Genomic DNA, 21,013 nt, shown 5'->3' on the forward strand with positions numbered 1-21,013 from the left:
GGACGCAGAGAAGGCTTTTGATAAGGTTGAGTGGAGGTACCTCTTTGAGATCCTTGGGCGGTTTGGCTTCAGGCCAAAATTTATTTCACAAAAGAGAAACAAAAATAAACGCCCGTCGTTAGCGAAGATTCAACCCAAAACAAAAACAAAGAGCCCCCCCCCCGCCGGGTTGCTGCTGCTGCTGACCTTTTGATTTTACCGTTCTGCCAGGAGATCTAGGAATGGTTGCCATCTCCTGAAAAACCCCTGCACTGACCCCCTTAGGGCAAATTTCACCTTCTCCAATTCAATAAAACCGCGCCATATCGTTGACCCAGGCCTCCACGCTTGGGGGCCTCGCATCCTTCCACTGAAGAAGAATCCTCCGCCAAGCTACTAGGGACGCAAAGGCCAGAACACCGGCCTCTTTCGCCTCCTGCACTCCTGGCTCCACTGCAACCCCAAATATTGCGAGTCCCCAGCCTGGATTGACCCTGGATCCTACCACCCTCGATACCGTCCTTGCCACACCCTTCCAAAATTCCCCCAGCACTGGGCATGCCCAGAACATATGGACATGGTTTGCTGGGCCCCCAGAGCATTTAACACACCTGTCCTCACTCCCAAAAAACCGACTCATCCTTGTCCCGGTCATATGAGCCCTATGCAGCACCTTAAACTGTATGAGGCTAAGCCTCACACATGAAGAGGAGGAGTTCACCCTTTCCAGGGCATCCGCCCATGTCCCCTCCTCAATCTCCTCACCCAGCTCATCCTCCCATTTACCTTTCAGCTCCTCCACCGAGGCCTCATCTACCACCTGCATCACCTGGTATGCTTCCGAGATCCTCCCCTCTCCAACCCACACCCCCGAGAGCACCCTGTCCTGAACCCCACGCGGCGGTAGCATAGGGAACCCCGCCATCTGCCGCCTGACAAACACCCTTACTTGCATGTACCTAAAGGTGTTCCCGGGGGGAGCCCAAACTTCCCTTCCAGCTCACCCAGACTCGCGAACTTCCCATCTATGAACAGGTCCCCAAGCCTCCTGACGCCTGCCCTGTGCCAAATCAGGAACCCGCCATCAATTCTCCCCGGAACAAACCGGTGGTTCCCCCGTATCGGGGACCCCATCGAGGCCCCCACCTCCCCCCTGTGCCGCCTCCATTGCCCCTAAATCTTGAGGGTAGCTGCCACCACCAGGCTCGTGGTATACCTCGTTGGAGGGAGCGGCAGCGGTTCCGTTACCAGCGCTCCTAGGTCCGTGCCCACACAGGATGCCATCTCCATCCTCTTCCATGCTGCCCCCTACCTGTCCATTACCCATTTACGCACCATCGCTGCGTTGGCAGCCCAATAATACCCACAGAGGTTGGGCAGCACCAGCCCCCCCCCCCCCCCCCCATTCCTGCCCGCTCCAGAAACACCCTTCTCACCCTCGGGGTCCCGTGCGCCCACACAAATCCCGTAATGCTCCTGTTAACCCGCCTGAAAAAGGCCTTCACGATAAGGATGGGGAGGCACTGGAACAGGAATAGAAACCTCGGGAGCACCGTCACCTTGACTGACTGCACCCTACCCGCCAGAGACAGCGGCAGCATGTCCCACCTCTTAAACTCCTCCTCCATTTGCTCCACCAGCCTTGTGAGGTTAAGCTTGTGCAAGGCCCCCCAGCTCCTGGCCACCTGGACCCCCAAGTACCTGAAGCTCCCCCCTGCCCTTTTCAGCGGGAGCCTCCCAATCCCCCCCTCCTGGTCCCCCGAGTGGACCACAAACAGCTTGCTTTTCCCAAAGTTAAGCTTATACCCTGAGAAATTCCCGGAGAATCCCCATCACCACCGGCATTCCCTCCACCGGGTCCGCCACATACAACAATAGGTCGTCCGCATAGAGCGACACTCGGTGCTCCTCCCCACCCCGGATCAGCCACCTCCAATCCCCCGAGGCTCCCTCAGCGCCATAGCCAGGGGTTCAATTGCCAGCGCAAAAAGTAGGGGGGACAGGGGACACCCCTGCTTCGACCCTCGGTATAGTCGAAAATACTCCGACCTCCTCTTATTTGTGGCCACACTCGTCATCGGGGCCTCATACAACAGCCTCACCCAACTGACAAACCCCTCCCCAAACCCGAACCTTTCCAGCACCTCCCACAAGTACCCCCACTCGACCCTATCAAAGGCCTTCTCCGCATCTAGCGCCACCACTATCTTCGCCTTCCCTTCCACCGCTGGCATCATTATAACGTTCAAGAACCTCCGTATATTAGTGTTCAGCTGCCTCCCCTTCACAAACCCTGTTTGATCCTCGTGAATAACCTGCGGCACACAGTTCTCAATCCTCGTGGCTAAGATCTTTGCCAACAACTTGGCGTCCACATTCGGCCTGTATGACCCACACTGCATGGGATCCTTGTCTCACTTAAGAATCAAGGAGATCAGTGCCCGAGACATTGTCGGGAGCAAAGCCCCCCCCCCCCCCCTTGCCTCGTTAAAGGTCCTAACCAACAGGGGGCCCAGCAGGTCTGCATACGTCTTGTAAAATTCAACCGGGAACCCATCCGGCCCGGTGCCTTCCCCGACTGCATGTTCCCTATCCCTTTAACCAGCTCCTCGAGCTCAACTGGCGCCCCCCGACCCTCCACCCGTCCCTCCTCCACCCTCGGAAATCTCAGCCGGTCTAAAAAGCGCCCCATCCCGCCCTCCTCCGCCGGAGGTTCGGACCGATATAGTCTCTCATAAAAATCCCTGAAGACCCCATTAATGTCTACCCCCCTCCGCACCACATTTCCTCCCTGATCCTTAACACCACCAATCTCCCTAGCCGCATCCCGCTTACGGAGCTGGTGTGCCAGCATCCTACTTGCCTTCTCCCCACACTCGTACACCGCACCCTGACCCTTTCTCCATTGAGCCTCCGCCTTTCTGGTGGTCAACAAGTCGAACTCAGCATGAAGGCTGCGCCGCTCCCTCAGCAATCCCTCCGCCGGGGCCCCCGCGTACCTCCTGTCCACCCTCACCAATCTCTCCCTTTCTCTCTGCTCCCCTCTCCCCGAACCACTGCCTTCAGCGCCTCCCAGATCGTCCCCACTCAGACCTCCCCATTATCGTTCGCCTCTAGATACCTCTCGATACATCCTCGAACCCGCCCCCTCACCGCCTCGTCCGCCAGCAGCCCCACCTCCAAGCGCCACAATGGGCCCTGGTCCCTCTCCTCCCCCAGCTCGAGGTCCATCCAATGCGGGGCATGGTCAGAAATGGCTATCGCCGAGCACTCAGCGTCTACTACCCTCGCAATCAGCGCCCTACTCAAAACAAAAAAAATTGATCCGGGAGTAGGCCTTATGCACATGGGAGAAGTATGAAAATTCCCTGGCCCTCGGCCTCGCAAACCTCCATGGATCCACCCCTCCCAACTGGTCCATAAACCCCCTCAGCTCCTTAGCCGCCGCAGGCCTCCTACCCGTCCTGGAACTGGATCGATCCAGTGGCGGATCCAGCACCGTGTTGAAATCCCCCCCCCATTTACCAGGCCCCCCGCCTCCAAATCTGGAATCCGGCCCAACATGCGCCGCATGAAACCCGCATCATCCCAATTCGGGGCGTATACATTGACCAGCACCACCCGCTCCCCTTGTAGCTTGCCGCTCACCATCATGTACCTCCCGCCGCTGTCTGCCAGCACACTCGACGCCTCAAACGACACCCTCTTCCCCACCAGGATCGCCACCCCCCGGTTTTTCGCATCCAGCCCCGAATGAAACACTTGGCCCACCCACTCCTTCCTCAACCTAACCTGATCCGCCACCCCCAGGTGCGTCTCCAGAAGTATAGCCACGTCCGCCTTCAGACCCCTCAGGTGCGCGAACACGCGGGACCGTTTGACCGGCCCATTCAGTCCCCTCACATTCGAGGTGATCAGTCGGATTGGAGGGCCACCTGCCCCCCTCCCCCGTCGACTAGCCATCACCCTTCCGTAATCCGCCACGTGCCCGCGCCCCCCGCTCAGCCTGTTCCCCACAGCGACAGACCCCCATCCCGACCCCCTCTACACGCTCCAGCTCCTTCTTGGCCATTCCAGCAGCAACCCGGTATTCCCCCCTCTTTGCCCCCCCCCAAAACCTTCCCACCCCTCCCCCTAGCTGCGTAACTCCAGTCATTGTACTTCCGTAAGTCAGCCGACTCCTGCTGACCCCGGCTGCTCCCGCCACCTCAATTACTCTCCCCAGTGATACACACCCATTCCCCCAATACCGACCCCGCCCCCTGCGTCTCCAGCGTGGGTGAAAAGCCCGCGCCCCCATTCCAAGCCCCGCCCCCCCGACCCGAAACGCGGGAAGACAGGCACATGACCCAACAGGGCCATGAACCCCACCCAAACCCGCAACCAGTGAAATAATAAAAATCCCAACATGATATGATAAAACACCCAAGTAAACAGATAACAGTCCCGAAAAGCAGACAAGAAAAAGCAGAACAGCAAAAAAACATCGTCCAATAGAACCAAAAAGAAAAAAGCGAAAGGATATAAAGGAGGACAAAGCCTCCGGGCTGTGTACAATGTTCCCCAGCCCCCAGTCTTCAGTTCAAATCCAGCTTCTCTGCCTGGACAAATGTCCAGGCCTCCTCCGGGGAGCCAAAGTAAAGTTGGCGGTCTTTATCGGTGACCCACAGGCGTGCCGGCTGCAACAGGCCAAACTTGACCCCCTTCTTGTGGAGCACTGCCTTCGCCCGGTTAAACCCAGCCCTTCTCTTCGCCACCTCCGCACTCCAGTCCTGGTAGATCCTGATCTCCGTATTCTCCCACTTGCTACTCCTCTCCCTCTTCGCCCAACGAAGCACACACTCACGGTCGACCAAGCGTTGAAAGCGGACCAGCACCGCCCTGGGCAGCTCGTTCGGCCTGGGCTTACGCAGCATCACCCGATGGGCACCCTCCAGCTCCAGGGGTCCCCGGAACGACCCCACGGCCATCAGCAAGTTCAGCATCAGGACCACGTAGGCCCCCAAATCTGAACCTTCTAGCCCCTCCGGGAGGCCCAAAATCCGCAGATTCTTCCGGCGGGAGCGATTCTCCATCTCCTCCATCCTTGCCAACCATTTCTTGTGAAGCGCCTCGTGCGACTCCACCTTCACCGCCAGGCCCAGGAGTTCGTCCTCCTTCTCCGAAGCCTTCTGCCGCAGCTCCCGAATCTCCGCAGCCTGAGCCGTCTGAGTCGCCCCGAGCCTGTCCAGCGATGCCCTCAACGGCTCCAGGATCTCAGCCTTTAGTTCCTGGAAGGAGTGCAGCAGCAGCTCCTGCTGTTCCCTCGCCCACTGCTGCCACGCTGCCGGTTCCCCGCCCACCGCCATCTTGTCCTTTCTGCCTCGCACCTTCCTCTGCTGCAAAGTTGATTTTCTGGTCGCTCCACTTCTAGTCCAGCCAAGCACAGAGGCTGCGTTCCCACCCGGGGAAAAGTCAGTGCCGTTGCGGGCCCTTAAAAGAGCCTGAAAGTCCAAAAATAGCAGGAGCCACCGAACGTGCGGCTTAGCTCCGCATCGCCACAACCGGAAGTCCCTTCCAAGAGGATCCTTAACGACAAGACTATTTATCATCCCTTCTTTATTACATAATACTAAATCTAAAGTAGCCTGCTCCCTAGTTGGCTCCATAACATATTGCTCTGGAAACAATCCCTCATGCACTCTATGAAATCTCTCTCAAGGCTACCCTTGCCAATTTGATTAATCCAGTCAATATGCATGTTAAAGTCACCCATGATTACCATTGTGCCCTTCTCTCAAGCTCTCAATAGGCAGCACGGTAGCACAGTGGTTAGCACTGTTGCCTCACAGCGCCAGGGACCCGGGTTCGATTCCTGGCTTGGGTCACTGTCCACACATTCTCCCTGTGTCTGTGTGGGTTTCCTCCGGGTGCTCCAGAGTCCTCCCACAAGTCCTGAAAGACATGCTTGTTAGGTGAATTGGACATTCTGAATTCTCCCTCAGTGTACCCGAATGTGGCGACTAGGGGATTTTCACAGTAACTTCATTGCAGTGTTAATGTAAGCCTACTTGTGACACTAATGAAGATTATTATTATTTCTTGGTTTATACTATGCCCCACTTTGGAAGTATTGCTCGGGGGCCTGTAAATTACTGCTACCAAGGAGTTTTTTCTTTTGTTTTTTTATTTCCACCTATTAGATTCAACACCTTGGCCCTTAGTGCCAATATCATTTCTTCACACAGCCTTGATCTCAACTTTAACCAATAAAGCAACTCCGCCTCATGTTCCATCCTGTCTATCCTATCAGAGTACTGAGTAACCTTGGACATTTAACTCCCAGTCATGGTCCTCCTGCAACCATGTTTCAGTGATCTACGCTTTTCACCTCCTTCATTAATCTCTGATTACATTCCGCCTTATTCCCGACTTTCACTCCCCCAGTCAGTTTACGTTTTAATTTTTTAGGTTTACTTACGTAGTCATTAGACTGGCCCTGCCTGTTCATTCTATAAATTTCTACCCTCTCTTCACAAGCTGACTTGCTGCTCGGGTTCCCATTAACCACAATGCTTCTTGTAGTTCTTTCCTTCCCTTCTCTCTCTCTCTCTCTCTCTCTCCCCAACGCCCCCCCCCCCCCCCCCGCCCGCAAGTCAGTGGTGTGTTGTCTCTGCTTTCGTTTGCCTTTGCAATTAAGCTGTTGGCCATTACGTTCAGGTCGTCTAATGTGTGACAGGGTAGCACAGTGGGTAGCACTGTTGGCTCACAGCGCCACGGTCCAGGTTTGATTTCCGGCTTGAGTCACTGTCTGTACGGAGTCTGTATGGAGTCTGCACGTTCTCCCCGCGTCTGGGTGGGTTTCCTCCGGGTGCTCCGGTTTCCTCCCATAAGTCCCGAAAGACGTGCTGTTAGGTGAATTGGACATTCTGAATTCTCCCTCAGTGTACCCGAACAGACACTGGAATGTGGCGACTAGTGGCTTTTCACAGTAACTTCATTGCCTCCTTGTGACAATAAAGATTATTATTGACAGATGGAGGGGACGAGAGGTTGCAGAGGTGGGAGCATAGTGTGTCCTTACATGAAGATGATTTGTTATATATCGCAGATCCACTCTGGGGCTGGTTTAACAGAGGGCTAAATTGCTGGCTTTGAAAGCAGACCAATGCAGGCCAGCAGCACAGTTCAATTCCCGCACCAGCCTCCCCGAACAGGCGCCAGAATGTGGCGACTAGGGGCTTTTCACAGTAACTTCATTTGAAGCCTACTTGTGACAATAAGCGATTTTTATTTCATTTTCATTTCATTTTCACTCTCCAATGTGGGGGAGATAATGGAGTTGCTCTGGACATTTGGCTCCTTTTCGGAATCTGGGCAAGAATATTTTCCGGTGAACTGCCCGGGGAGAGGAGCTGATCTGGGGGGGGCGGTTACTCGTCCAGCCAAGACTAGCTTCCGGTATCTGGGAATCCGGATGGCCCATGACTGGTTCTCGTTCCATAAACATAAGCTTTTCTAGTCTGGTGGATGGGTTGAAGGCCGATTTGAGAAGGTGGGATGCCCTCCTGCCCTCAGCGGGAAGGGTACAGACAGTGAAGGTGAATATTCTCCCGAGGTTTTTGTTCCAGTGTCACCCAGTCTTTCTTCCAAAGGCTTTCTTTTGCAGGGTCAGTAAATTGATAAATGCTTTAGTTTGGGCTGGTAAGACTCCTTGGATTCATAGGAACTTTTTGAAAAGGGATAGGCTGCTGGGAGAGGGTGGGGTGGGGGGGACATTGGCACTACCTAATTTGTTGTTACTACTGGGCGGCAAATATTGATAACTTGTGGGGTGGTTCAAGGATCCGGACTCTATATGGGGGCAGGAGATCCAGCTCCTGAGAGGGAATGTTTTCAGGTGTGTAATTGTTTAGGCAAGGAGCTTCCTTCATTTCCCAATGCCATCGCCTTCCCATATGGACAGAGTCCTGTCCTTGGCTGAGTTAGGGGAGGGTAAGATTTTGAATGTCGATGTTGGCGACGGAGCAGGCATCGTTGGAGGAAATAAAGAGGAAGTGGGAGGGTGAGCTGGGTTTGGTCTTTGAGCGGGGAGTGTGGACTGAGCCTCTTCACAGGGTCAACGTCACCTCCTCGTGCGAGGTTAAGCCTGATCCAGTTCAAGTTAGTGCACCTGACTAGGGCTTGTATGAGTGGGCTCATCTCGGGGCTCTTGGGGCCAGCAAATCATACACACGTTTTGATCTTGCACCAAGCTTGTTAATTTCTGGGTCTCCTTTTTTGATAGTGTCAGGAATTTTGAGCGTTCGGCTGGAACTCTGCCCGTTGGTGGCCTTTATTGGAGTTTTGGACTTGCTGGTGCTGCAGACGGGGACGAGAGCAGATGTCCTAGTCTTCGCCTTGCTAATAACCTGGAGGCAAGTTCTGCTTGGGTGGAGGTCCCCGCTGCCACCGAAGGCGTCCGCTTGGTTGGGGACCTGATGGAATCTTTGCACTTTGAGAAGATCAAGTATACCATGAGGGGGTCAGTGGAAGGGTTCTACTCAAGATGGCAGCCCTTCATCTCATTTTCAGGGAATTGATTACCGTCAACTGTGGGTGGGGGGGGGGATTCTCTTTTTATTTTTATTAAGGTTCTGTTTTCTATATTGGGTTGAGGGGGCGGGGAGAGCAGGTGGGTGGGTATACTTGGGTGGGATACTTTTGGTATTGTTATGTGTTGGGATTTACTACATTGTTTTATTCTGTTATAATGAAAATCTTGTTTAAATTTTTTTTTAATTTTAAACTACGACAAAAGAGAGAGTGGTTGCGAGCCCAGGGTGAGGCCAAAGAGATCAGATTATCTGATACAATTTTGAGACAGACACAGAGAAAGAGGCAAATGTATTCAATGTTGATTTGAGTCACTGTTGTAATTCATTTTTAAAATTCCTTTATCAGAGTTACAAAGTCAGGGCTCAGAATGTGGATAAGGGCAAACCCCTAATCCAGCTTCTTGCCCGCTCCAAAAACCAATTCAAATTCAAATTGATTCTAATTCATGGTCCCCACAAGAGACATACCAGATCCAGGCATTACACCTGATCTCATGCTCAACTTAGCCAAATGGGGGCAAGACGGTGGCACAGTGGTTAGCATTGTTGCCTACGGCGCTGAGGATCCGGGTTCGAATCCCGGCCCTGGGTCACTGTCCGTGTGGAGTTTGCACATTCTCCCTGTGTCTGAGTGGGATTCGCCCCCACAAACCAAAAGATGTGCAGGATAGGTGGATTGGCCACACTAAATTACCCCTTAATTGGAAAAAATAATTGGGTACTCTAAATTTTTTTTTTAAACTTAGCCAAATGGCCAAGAAGTGCTCCACTTGATCTTAGCCAAAAGGCCGAGAAGCGATCTCTGTTGTAATTCAAAGTAATACATTGAGTAAAAGCCAGGGCTGATATGAAGACCCAAACTCAAGAGTTTTATAACTGGAGAGAGTGCTTGTGTTGTTAAGTGTGCCAGCTGAACCCCTGAAAGCTTGATTCAGTGGGCCATCGTACATTGAAAGGAAAGTGAACGAGAAAAACTGCTACGCACCCCAGATAGATGCAAATCACACAGAGGGCGGAATTCTCCGACTCCGGAATCACCCGGGATTCGGCATGCCCCCCACGCCGATCGGCGGGCCCCCCGCGGCGATTCTCCGGCCCACGATGGGCCGAAATCCCGCCGCTGTCAGGCCTCTCCCGCCAACGTGGTTTAAACCACCTCTGTGCCGGCGGGTCCCCCCACGGTAGCCTGGCCCGCGATCGGGGCCCACCGATTGGCGGGCGGGCCAGTGCCGTGGGGCACTCTTTTACTTCCGCCGCCGCCACGGCCTCCACCATGGCGGAGGCGGAAGAGACCCCCCTACCACACATGTGCCGGTGGTGAAGTCAGCGGCCACTGATGCTCCGGCGCATGCGCGGACACACGCCGACCGGCGAAGGCCTTTCGGCCAGCCCCGATGCCGATCGGCATAGCGCCAAAGGCCGTTGGCGCCAGTTTTGGCGCCATTCGGCGGAGCGGGATCCACTCTGGCGCGGGCCTAGACCCTAAAGATGTGGAGAATTCCGCACCTTTGGGGAGGCCCGACGCCGGAGTGGTTGGCGCCACTCCGCTACGCCGGGACCCCCCCCGCCCCGCCGGGTAGGGGAGAATTTTGCCCAGTGTCAAGCGAGCATATTTAAAAAGTCTTGGGTTAGAGGAGATGAAAACAAGCAGGAAGCCTTCTTAGTTATGAAGCAAGAAGACAAGGGCTCAAAGTTTGACAGTGACTTCTGTAAAATTATTTCTGTCCATAAGTTCTGGAATGTTTAAATCAATGGTTAAGTGATCTCCCAGATAAGAGCTGGAACAAACTGACAGAGTTACTGCAATTCTATAGACGTATTGGAAGGAATAACCTAGGAACGGGGTTAGGAATGTATGCCACAGATGTGGGGTACACAGTTCGAATAAACATCCATCCAGGTTAAATCCAGCTAAATTATCGCAGGTTCAGAAGGCAATGGAGTATATGCTCAGAACTGACCTTATTGAGCTGAGATACAGTGATTAGAGCTCCCCTATCGCCATGGGGCTCAAACTGGATGGAATACAGCGATGGCGTGGACTACAGGCGGGGGAATGCCATAGCCCAGATGGACTCGTTTCATATTCCACATTTGGAAGGCAGCACCGAAAGCATTGGCTGATCGTAATTCATCACCCATATACCTTGCTAACGGGCTGTGGGCAAGTACTTCTGACGCTTTTTGTGTGACATCCCAAAGCCTTCATTAATCCAAAATTAAGGCGTTTGGCAGAACTGTTGGGAGGAAGCAACTGATCAAAGGCTTATGAACAGAACGATTGGAGGAAGGATTCACTGTGCCATATACAATAATGACTTTATGTTCAACCAGAAGTGGGAAGAGCATCCACATCATATAAAGGAACTGTTTGACCGCATAGACAAAGCCAATCTAGCGAGGAACCGAGCGAAAAGCGAATTTACTAAGGTCCAAACTTTCCTATCTGGGACATATCGGGATTGAGATAGGGTGGGGACTCTGGAGCGAGGCACTGCATAGGGTCAACTCCACCGCCACGTGCGCAAGGCTCAGCCTGACGCAACTAACAGTGGTACATCGAGCCCACTTAACAAGAATCCGTATGAGTAGGTTCTTCCCGGAGGTGGAGGACAGATGTGAACAATGCCAAAGAGGCCCGGCCAACCACGCCCACATGTTCTGGTCTTGCCCCAGACTTGTGGAGTACTGGACAGCCTTCTTCGAGGCTATGTCCAAAGTGGTGGGGGTGAGGGTGGAGCCATGCCCGATAGTGGCGGGCTTCGGGGTTTCAGACCAGCCAGATCTATTCCTGGGGAGGAGGGCGGACGCCTTTGCCTTTGCCTCCCTGATCGCCTGCCATAGAATCCTGTTTGGCTGGCTGTCAGCAGCACCACCCAGAGCTGCAGACTGGCTGTCCGACCTATCGGAATCTCTCCAAATGGAGAAAATCAAATTCGCCATCCGAGGGTCAGACGACGGCTTCCACAGAACGTGGGAGCCATTCATGCAATTGTTCCGGGACCTGTTTGTGGCCAACGAACAAGAGGAAGAATAGCCGGGTGGCCAAGAATCAGGGGAAAATGGTCGGGAGCCGGGGGGGTGGGGGGTACGGCTAAACCTGAGGAGGGAGGGGCGAACCACGGGGCGGGGGGGGGGAGGGGGGGGAAGACAGCTAAACCTGGGGAGAGGGAGGCGGACTGTGGAGGGGGGGGGGGGGGGGGAGACGGGATAGGAGGGCCAGCGGGGGGCAGGGAAGCGGGAGCCGGAGGGAGGACACAGGATGCCAAAACGTGCATGACATCTCCAGGAGCGGGGAACAAGAAAACTGGAGATGGAGGACGGGAGGAGCGGCAGAAGTGGGGGCGAGCGTGGGACGGCACGAGACCCGTCCGGGAAGGGCGGGCGACAGCAACACACAGCCCAGCCAAATATCGCACACTTGTGATTTTCTCCCCAGCACCCAAAGGTGTGCTTGCCCCCCCCAGTCCCAGCCCCCCCCCCCCCCCCCCCCCCCTGCAGGCAGTCGCCTACTTATGTGGTGTGGGTAATTTTGCCAGATGTGCAGAGATGCCGCTGTCGAGCTGGTGCACAATACCCCACCAGTTATTCCATTTCATATGTTATTGTATATTTTTTTTATGTTGGGGTGTGCCCTTCTCCTCTAAATGTGTGTATATTTATATGTGTGGGACTTCCGGTTGCGGCTATGCGGAGCTAAGCCGCACGTTCGGCAGCTCCCGCTTTAATAGGACTTGTGGGCTCTTTTAAGGGCCCCAAACGGCGCTGATTCGACGATTCCCGGTGGATAAAGGGATCTGGAGCCAAACCCCCCGGGATTTATGGTGCGGACTCGGAGTGGGGCGAGGAGAAAAACGGCAGTAGCTCCCCTGGAAAAGTGGGGGAAGGTGGACAAAATGGCGGCCGGTGGAGCCCCTGAGGAGTGGAGGCAGTGGGCGGAGGAGCAGCAGGCGGCCCTTCTGCGCTATTTTACGGAGCTGAAAGGGGAGTTCTTGGAATCCCTGAAGGTGACGACTAGTAAGCTGCTGGAGACCCAGACAACCCAGGGTGCAGCGATACTTGAGTTGCAGCAGCAGGCCTCTGAGCGCGAGGAGGAGGTTTCGGCCCTCGTGGGGAAGGTGGAGATACACGAGGCGTTTCATAAAAAGTGGCAAGATCGGTTCGAGGAGATGGAGCTTCGGTCACGGAGGAAGAACCTGCGGATCCTGGACCTTGAGGAGGGGCTGGAGGGGTCGGACCTGCCGGCCTATGTGGTCGTGATGCTGAACTCGCTGGTGGGGGCAGGATCCTTCCATCTTCCCCTGGAGCTGGAGGGGGCCCACAGAGTACAGGCCAGGAGGCCTAAGGCGAATGAACCCCCGCGGGCGGTGCTGGTGCGGTTCCATCGGTTCAGTGACCGGGAGTGTGTGCTGCGATGGGCCAAGAAGGTGAGGAGTTGCAAGTGGGAGAATTTGGTAGTGCGTGTCTACCAGGACTGGAGTGCGGAGGTGGCCAAGCGGAGAGCCAGGGTTTAACCAGACGAAGGCGGTGCTCCACGGAAAGCAGGTGAAGTTCGGCATCTTGCCGCCTGCGCGCCTGTGGGTCACCTACAAGGACCGGCATAACTACTTTGTGTCCCCAGAGGAAGCGTGGGCCTTTGCGCAGGCTGAAAAGTTGGACTCGAACTAGCGATTCGGGGCTGTGGGAGTTTTTCTATTTCTGTATCACTGTTTATGCTGTTGCTGGTTATTCTGTTTGTTTCTGCTTTTTCTCTCGCTTTCGGAGGATGTGGGTTATGGTTTTGTGTTTTCAGGGGGGTACTGGGGTTTGTGGTTGATCTGTGTCTTTGTTTGTACGGAGTTGGTGGATGGGTTGGGACTGCTGTTTGGGAGCTGCGTTGGTGGGGTGGGGCAGTGTGAAAGCACGGGCTTTTCTCTGGTTTCCCGCACTGTGGGACGAGGGGGGTGGAGCTGGTGGTGAGGGGCGTGGTTATCAGACCTGTTTTCCCACGCCGAAGCGGTGCCAAGGAGCTGATGCAGGGGAGGAGGGGGGACCTCATATCGGGAGGGGTCGGAGTTAGGGCGGGAGCTGCCGGGGTCAGCAGAAGTCAGCTCGAACGTGAGGGGGTTGAATGGGCCGGTTAAGCGGGCCCAGGTGTTTTTGCATCTGAAGGGGCTGAAGGCAGACGTGGCCATGCTCCAGGAGACCCACCTGAAGGTGGCGGACCAGGTCCGTCTGAGGAAGGGGTGGGTGGGGCAGGTTTTCCATTCAGGGCTCGACTCGAAGAACCGGGGGATGGCGATCCTGGTGGGGAAGAGGGTTGCGTTTGAGGCGTCTGAGGTTGTGGCTGATAGTGGCGGCAGATATGTGATGGTGAGCGGTAAGCTGCAGGGGGAGAGGGTGGTGTTGGTAAATGTGTACGCCCCAAATTGGGATGATGCTGGTTTCATGAGGCGTATGTTGGGCCGCATTCCTGGCCTGGAGGTGGGGGGCTTGATCATGGGGGGGGGACTTCAATACGGTGCTGGATCCCCTACTGGATCGTTCTAGTTCAAGGACAGGCAGGAGGCCGGCGGCAGCCAAGGTGTTGAGGGGGTTTATAGACCAGATGGGAGGAGTGGGTCCCTGGAGGTTCAGGAGGCCGAGGGCTCGGGAGTACTCTTTTTTTTTTTCTCCCATGTGCACAGGGTTTATTCCCGCATTGATTTTTTTGTTTTGAGTAGGGGACTGGTCCCGAGGGTGGAGGAGGCCGAGTATTCGGCTATTGCGATTTCGGACCATGCTCCGCATTGGGTGGATCTGGAGATGGGGGAGGTGCGGGACCAGCGACCGCTTTGGCGTCTGGACGTGGGGTTGTTGGCTGATGAGGAGGTGTGTAGGAGGGTTCGGGGATGTATCGAGAGGTACCTCAAGGTCAATGATACTGGGGAGGTCCAGGTTGGGATGGTGTGGGAGGCTCTGAAGGCAGTGATTAGGGGGGAGCTGATCTCCATCCGAGCCCATAGGGAGAGGGGGGAGAGGAGGGAGAGACTGGTGGGGGAGCTGTTGAGTGTGGATAGGAGGTACGCGGAGGCCCCGGAGGAGGGATTGTTGGGGGAGCGGCGTAGCGTGCAGGCCAAGTTTGATTTATTGACCACCAGAAAGGCGGAGACACAGTGGAGGAAGGCGCAGGGAGCGGTCTACGAGTATGGAGAGAAGGCGAGCAGGATGCTGGCACATCAGCTTCGTAAGCGGGACGCGGCTAGGGAGATTGGTGGAGTGAAGGATAGGGGTGGGAATGTGGTGCGGCAGGGGGCAGAGGTCAATGAGGTCTTTAGGGACTTTTTATAGGGAACTGTACCGGTCGGAGCTGCCGGCAGTGGGAGGGGGAATGGAGAGATTTTTGGACAGGCTGCGATTTCCAAGGGTGCAGAAGGAGCAGGTGGAGGGACTGGGGGCGCCGATCGAGTTGGAGGAGCTGGTCAGTGGGATTGGCCACATGCAGTCGGGGGAGGCTCCGGGACCGGATGGGTTCCCGGTTGAATTTTATAAGAAATACACGGACCTGCTGGGCCCCCTGTTGGTTAGGACCTTCAACGAGGCATGGGAGGGGGGTGTTTCGCCCCCCACGATGTCTCGGGCGCTGATTTCCCTGATCCTGAAGCGTGATAAGGACCCCTTGCAGTGCGGATCATACAGGCCAATTTCACTGCTGAATGTAGACGCCAAGTTGCTTGCGAAGATCTTGGCCACTAGAATAGAGGACTGGGTGCCGGGGGTGGTACATGAAGATCAGACTGGTTTTGTGAAGGGGAGGCAGCTGAACACTAACGTGCAAAGGCTGCTAAATGTGATAATGATGCCGGCAGCAGGAGAGGCGGAGATTGTGGTGGCATTGGATGCGGAGAAGGCCTTTGACAGGGTTGAGTGGGGGTACTTGTGGGAGGTGTTGGAGAGGTTCGGGTTTGGGGTGGGGTTTATTAAATGGGTGAGGTTGCTGTACGAGGCCCCGATGGCGAGTGTAGCGACAAATGGGAGGAGGTCCGAGTACTTCAGGCTCCACCGTGGGACGAGGCAGGGGTGCCCCCTGTCCCCCTTGCTTTTTGCGTTGGCAATTGAGCCTCTTGCCATGGCTCTCAGGGAGTCGGGGAGGTGGAGGGGTTCGGTGCGAGGTGGGGAGGAGCACCGAGTGTCGCTGTATGCGGACGACTTGCTGCTGTATATAGCAGACCCGGTGGGGGGAATGCCGGAGGTGATGGAGATTCTTGCTGAGTTTGGGAGTTTCTCGGGCTATAAATTGAACCTGGGTAAGAGTGAGCTGTTTGTTGTACACCCGGGATATCAGGAGGAGGGGATTGGTAGGCTCCCGCTAAAGAGGGCAGTGAGGAGTTTTAGGTACCTGGGGGTTCAGGTGGCTAGGAGCTGGGGGACCCTGCACAAGCTCAATTTTACTAGGTTGGTGGAGCAGATGGAAGAGGAATTTAAACGGTGGGACATGCTGCCGTTGTCGTTGGCGGGTACAGTCCATTAAAATGACGGTGCTCCCGAGGTTCTTGTTTTTGTTTCAGTGCCTCCCCATTCTCATTCCGAGGGCCTTTTTTAGGAGGGTGAACAGCAGCATTCTGGGATTTGTTTGGGCGCACGGGACTCCGAGGGTAAGGAGGGTCTTTTTGGAGCGGGGCAGTGATAGAGGGGGGCTGGCGCTACCCAACCTCTCTGGGTACTATTGGGCGGCTAACGTCTCGATGGTACGTAAGTGGGTAATGGATGGGGAGGGGGCAGCATGGAAACGGATGGAGATGGCGTCCTGTGGAGGCACGAGCCTGAAGGCACTGGTAACGGCGCCGCTGCCGCTCCCTCCAACGAGGTACACTATGAGCCTGGTGGTGGCGGCTACCCTCAAAATTTGGGGGCAGTGGAGGTGACACAGGGGGGAAGTGGGGGGCTCGGTGGAGGCCCCGCTGCGGGGGAACCACCGATTTGTCCCAGGGAACATGGATGGTGGGTTCCTGGGGTGGCACAGGGCGGGCATTAGGAAGTTGGGAGACCTGTTCATTGACGGGAGGTTTGCGAGCCTTGGTGAATTGGAGGAGAAGTTTGAGCTCCCCCCCCCCCCCCCCCCCGGGGAATATGTTCAGGTACCTTCAGGTCCAGGCGTTTGCTAGGCGGCAGGTGGAGGGATTCCCTTTGCTGCCCCCGCGGGGGGGTAAGGGATAGGGTACTTTCGGGGGTGTGGGTCGTGGATGGGAAGGTGTCTGACATCTACCAGGTGATGCAGGAGGTGGAGGAGGCGTCGGTAGAGGAGCTGAAGGCTAAGTGGGAGGTGGAGCTGGGGGAGCAGATTGAGGAGGGGACATGGGCGGACGCCCTGGAGAGGGTGAGCTCCTCCTCTTCATGTGCGAGGCTTAGCCTCATCCAGTTTAAGGTGCTGCAGCGGGCCCACATGTCCGGGTCTAGGATGAGTAGGTTCTTTGGGGACGAAGACAGGTGTGTCAGGTGTTCGGGGAGTCCAGCGAACCATGCCCATATGTTCTGGGCATGCCCAGCACTGGAGGAGTTCTGGAAGGGGGTGGCGAGGACGGTGTCGAGGGTGGTAGAATCCAGGGTCAAGCCAGGCTGGGGACTCGCGATATTTGGGGTTGGGGTGGAGCCGGGAGTGCAGGAGGCTAAAGAGGCCGATGTTTTGGCCTTTGTGTCCCTAGTAGCCCGGCGGAGGATCTTGCTGCAATGGAAAGATGCGAGACCCCCAAGCGTGGAGACCTGGATCAATGACATGGCGGGATTAATTCAGCTGGAGAGGGTCAAGTTCGCCCTGAGTGGGTAGGTACAAGGGTTCTTTAGGAGGTGGCAACCTTTCCTCGACTTTCTGGCTCAACGATAAGGAACTAGGTCAGCAGCAGCAGCAACCCGGGGGGGGGGGGTCTTAGGGGGATAGTGTTTCAGTTAATTTGCTTATTGTTAATTTATTTTGTTGTCTATTGGGCTTGGGGGGGGCGGGGGGCTTTGTTATATGCGTTGTTACGGGTGCCGGGGGGTGTTTATTATTGTTATTGCTATTATTGTTCTGTTGATATTTATTTTTGAAAAATTCCAATAAAAATTATTTACAAAAAAAATATTTATATGTGTGTTTCTTATTCTGTGTACATAACAGTAATTATACCTTGTTCAAAAAAAACCCAATAAAAACATTTATTAAAAAATATCTGGGACATATCGTGAGACAGGTCAAATGGACCACGAGATGAAAAATATGGCCAGGTGGGACTTCCTGGACCTACCACCAGAAAACAGACTTTCAGCCTGGTACTGGCGTTACAGAATTTTGAGATTTATGTTGCCAGCAACCCAGCAGAGACAATCACATATACAGACCACAACCATTTCAAAATTTATGGAGAAATTCCAAGATAGGGCCATTCGGGTATTCCGATGGAGTTTGCTGACAAATCATGTCAGGAGATTTTCCCAGCACATTTTTCTACAGTTTTAAATGCACTATTATAGCTCTTTTTCTCCACTCGAAGAAGAACTGTAATGTATGTCATAATTTGTACAAGGGGAATCAATGTAATGGTGAACTTGCCTTTGCAGGACAGAGTTTATAATCTCTACAGTAAAAACACACAACTTGCAATACAACATCTAACTACAGAATCTGAATAGCATTTATTTTCTATTTCAAAACATATCAATGAAAGAATTGCATGAGCAGTTTTTTGTTTGATTCCCCACTTGGAACTGGGGTTCCACCATGATTCACAACTCCTCTATGGTGCTTTGAACTACATCTACAAAAACGGACCCGATTCCATGAAAATAGCACCTGCCACAATGGAGTAGGCAAGAGCACAATTGCTGAGTGTGTGCTTACCACCCACACCCTTATCTATGGCCATAACTATTCTACATGACAGAAATGGGGTTGGAATCTTGGATGCGGACCCATCCACTATTTTTAAATCCTACCATTTCTGTTCTGACATGGATAGGGGCATGGAAACCCTGGCCATAATGTTTGATAACCAGTGTTCATTGTTGTGGAAAATATATCAAATGAAGGGCATTTCGATAAACGTAAATTGTCTTCTACTTAATCTTTATTATATTACATAATTTTCATTTGGAAGACCACAAATAATACACAGTTCCTTACATTGTATTTTTTGGCAACAACGGAATACTTTCTACATTCACCCGATAAAGGTTGCAGTATTTGTGTGTGTAAAGAATGAGGAGACTATCACTGAAGGTGAATGGGTTTCTCTTTAAAAAGGCACATTCACCTACTTTTGCCCTGAATTTTTCTGATGGAGCATTTCTAGTTAATATCTATGGTACAAATACAACTGTTGCATTTTATACTACAGATATTAGTGGACTAAGGGTTAACGCATACACAAATTGCATTGCTCTGTATACTGTGTTAATGTACACTTTGACCCATTTTTCAGTCGCTTGCTACAGCTCCACTGTCCATACTGGAATCAATTTTAGTGACTGTTCCACTGAGTCCACAATCAGAACAATGCAGGTGCTTTAATTATCAGTGCAGACCATTCCACTTCACCACTATCTGGTATTTATAGCATCTCCATTTTGTTTTTGGCTGTTCAGACAAGAACTATGAGGTAACAATGCTGGAAAATAGAATATATGTTCACTTTTGCAAACAGGGACAAAATAATGCTCTGTCAGATCTGGTACAGTGTTGGCCCGATATGAATACGGCATTTTCTCTTGCATACTTCCAACAGTACATCCCAACAATTTTAGAAACAAATCTGGATAAATATTACCATTTACTTCACATTCTATACCTGAACGACCTCTCAGAGACACTGATTAATCGGTACCATATTAATGCTGTCTGTCTTTTTTAGGTGGAACTTGAAACGAGGAAACACATCCCTGGGAAGGATAGGCTAACTACTGTTTGTTCACATTTTTCTTTCCATTTAATGAGACAGACAAGCTCAAACGCAAACCCTAGTAGACTGTATGAGTACAATTATGTCGATTTTCCTCATAGTAACAGTTTCCAGATCACATTAAGTCCCAGAAATTGCACTTTCAGCACGCATTGATAACTGTGGTGGGACTTATTCAGTCTTTTTGCTTTTCTTCTTCCTTGTCCCTTCATTAAGTTCCTCCTTTGTCTTGGCCGTATATGGAGACAGATTGCAAGGGGTGCAGCTCGGCACATTGTCACGAGAACAGACACGATCGTGATCATCGTAGATACCACAGGCATTCCCAAAGACAATGGGGCAAATAAAGGCTTCAATTGGAGCGAAAGGTGACCCATGGGAGTGTGTTGCTGTCATGAATATCTACAACGGTAGAATGTAAAATGTCAATATCCATTTACTTATAACATAATCTTTCTGACATCATTAGTAATTTGTAATTAAGCATAAAGGAGATCTTGTGGCATAGAGGGTAGGGTAGAATCTCTGCCTCTGAGCTTGAAACTCCAGTTTTGAGTCCCCTGCCAGGGCTTGATGGCCAAGGAAGAAAGCTATAAGCCTCTGGTGAAAGGCTAGTGACCTGGTCTAGGAAGTAAACCTTGCTATGGGAACAGAAGAAACACTGCACCTCTAGGTATGGGAAAAGAAACAACAACAATTAAGCGTAAATGAGGAACAGGAATACACCATTTAGGCCCTCAAACATATTCCACTATTCAGTTAAGATCATGGTTGATCTGTACCTCAGTTCCATTCACCTTCCTTTAACATTCATATCTCTGAAAAATCTTTGGATTGACCCGGCATTCAAAGCCTTCCAGGGGAGAATTCCACATTTCCACTGCGATTTGTGTGAAAAAGTATTTAATGGTTTTCCTAAATGGTTTAGATCCTTAACCTGGATTCTCAAACCAGAATTGTTGAATCTGAAGTGGATCCCCTCACACTCCCCTACATTGAACTCCATCTGCTATGTCTGTGTCTTTTTCTAACTTCCATCTATTGTGTCCTCTTAGTGTCATCTTAAACTTGGATACACAACTCACTATTTTCTTATCCCAGTCATTAATGTATGTGGTGAAAAGCTCAGTTTAATTTAGTTGTCTCTGGATATTTAAAAATAAATATTAGTTTCTCCTATTTTAAAGTAAAGAATCAAGTGAAGTTTCAAAGGAGGCATAAAGAACTTAAAGGGCTGAATTTACTGAGAATGCTCCCTTCTATCAACAACCCAAGCCTTGTCTAAAACCCATCTCTTTTCTAAAAGATATTCACAAATGTGTTTTCCCCATCAGATAAGTAAGAAACAGGATATGCAATCACCAAATTAGTGGCATAGTTGCAGCAGTATGAATTGGTATTACAATAGCATTTTGGATAGTGAATTCAAACACTGGAATGTGACGGAATAACTGGTCGTATCACATAGTCTTTATTAGAATCTCTGACATACTAGTGATCGGATGGGTTGATATCTCTAAAAATCTTAAAGGTATGGGGATTGAAATATCTGCAGTGCAGTGATGTGGG

General features: G+C 52.5%; 1 protein-coding gene and 1 non-coding gene across 2 annotated transcripts in view; both read right to left on the minus strand.

Moving 5' to 3' along the window:
- Nucleotides 1-9,157: 9,157 nt before the first annotated feature.
- LOC119953788 lies at nt 9,158-9,355 on the minus strand. Its single transcript, XR_005458106.1, has one exon. It is a non-coding gene; the product is annotated as a U2 spliceosomal RNA (small nuclear RNA).
- A 9,240-nt stretch (nt 9,356-18,595) lies between these two features.
- The window catches only part of tmem38a (transmembrane protein 38A), a 77,979-nt gene continuing 75,561 nt past the window's right edge, over nt 18,596-21,013 (minus strand). The window contains exon 6 of the mRNA XM_038777024.1: nt 18,596-19,846. Within this exon, the coding sequence (XP_038632952.1) occupies nt 19,616-19,846 (231 nt within the window). The 3' untranslated portion in view covers nt 18,596-19,615. The remainder of the gene's footprint in view (nt 19,847-21,013) is intronic.

This window comes from Scyliorhinus canicula, chromosome 18, assembly GCF_902713615.1.
Source record: "Scyliorhinus canicula chromosome 18, sScyCan1.1, whole genome shotgun sequence".
Taxonomy (NCBI): Eukaryota; Metazoa; Chordata; class Chondrichthyes; order Carcharhiniformes; family Scyliorhinidae; genus Scyliorhinus; species Scyliorhinus canicula.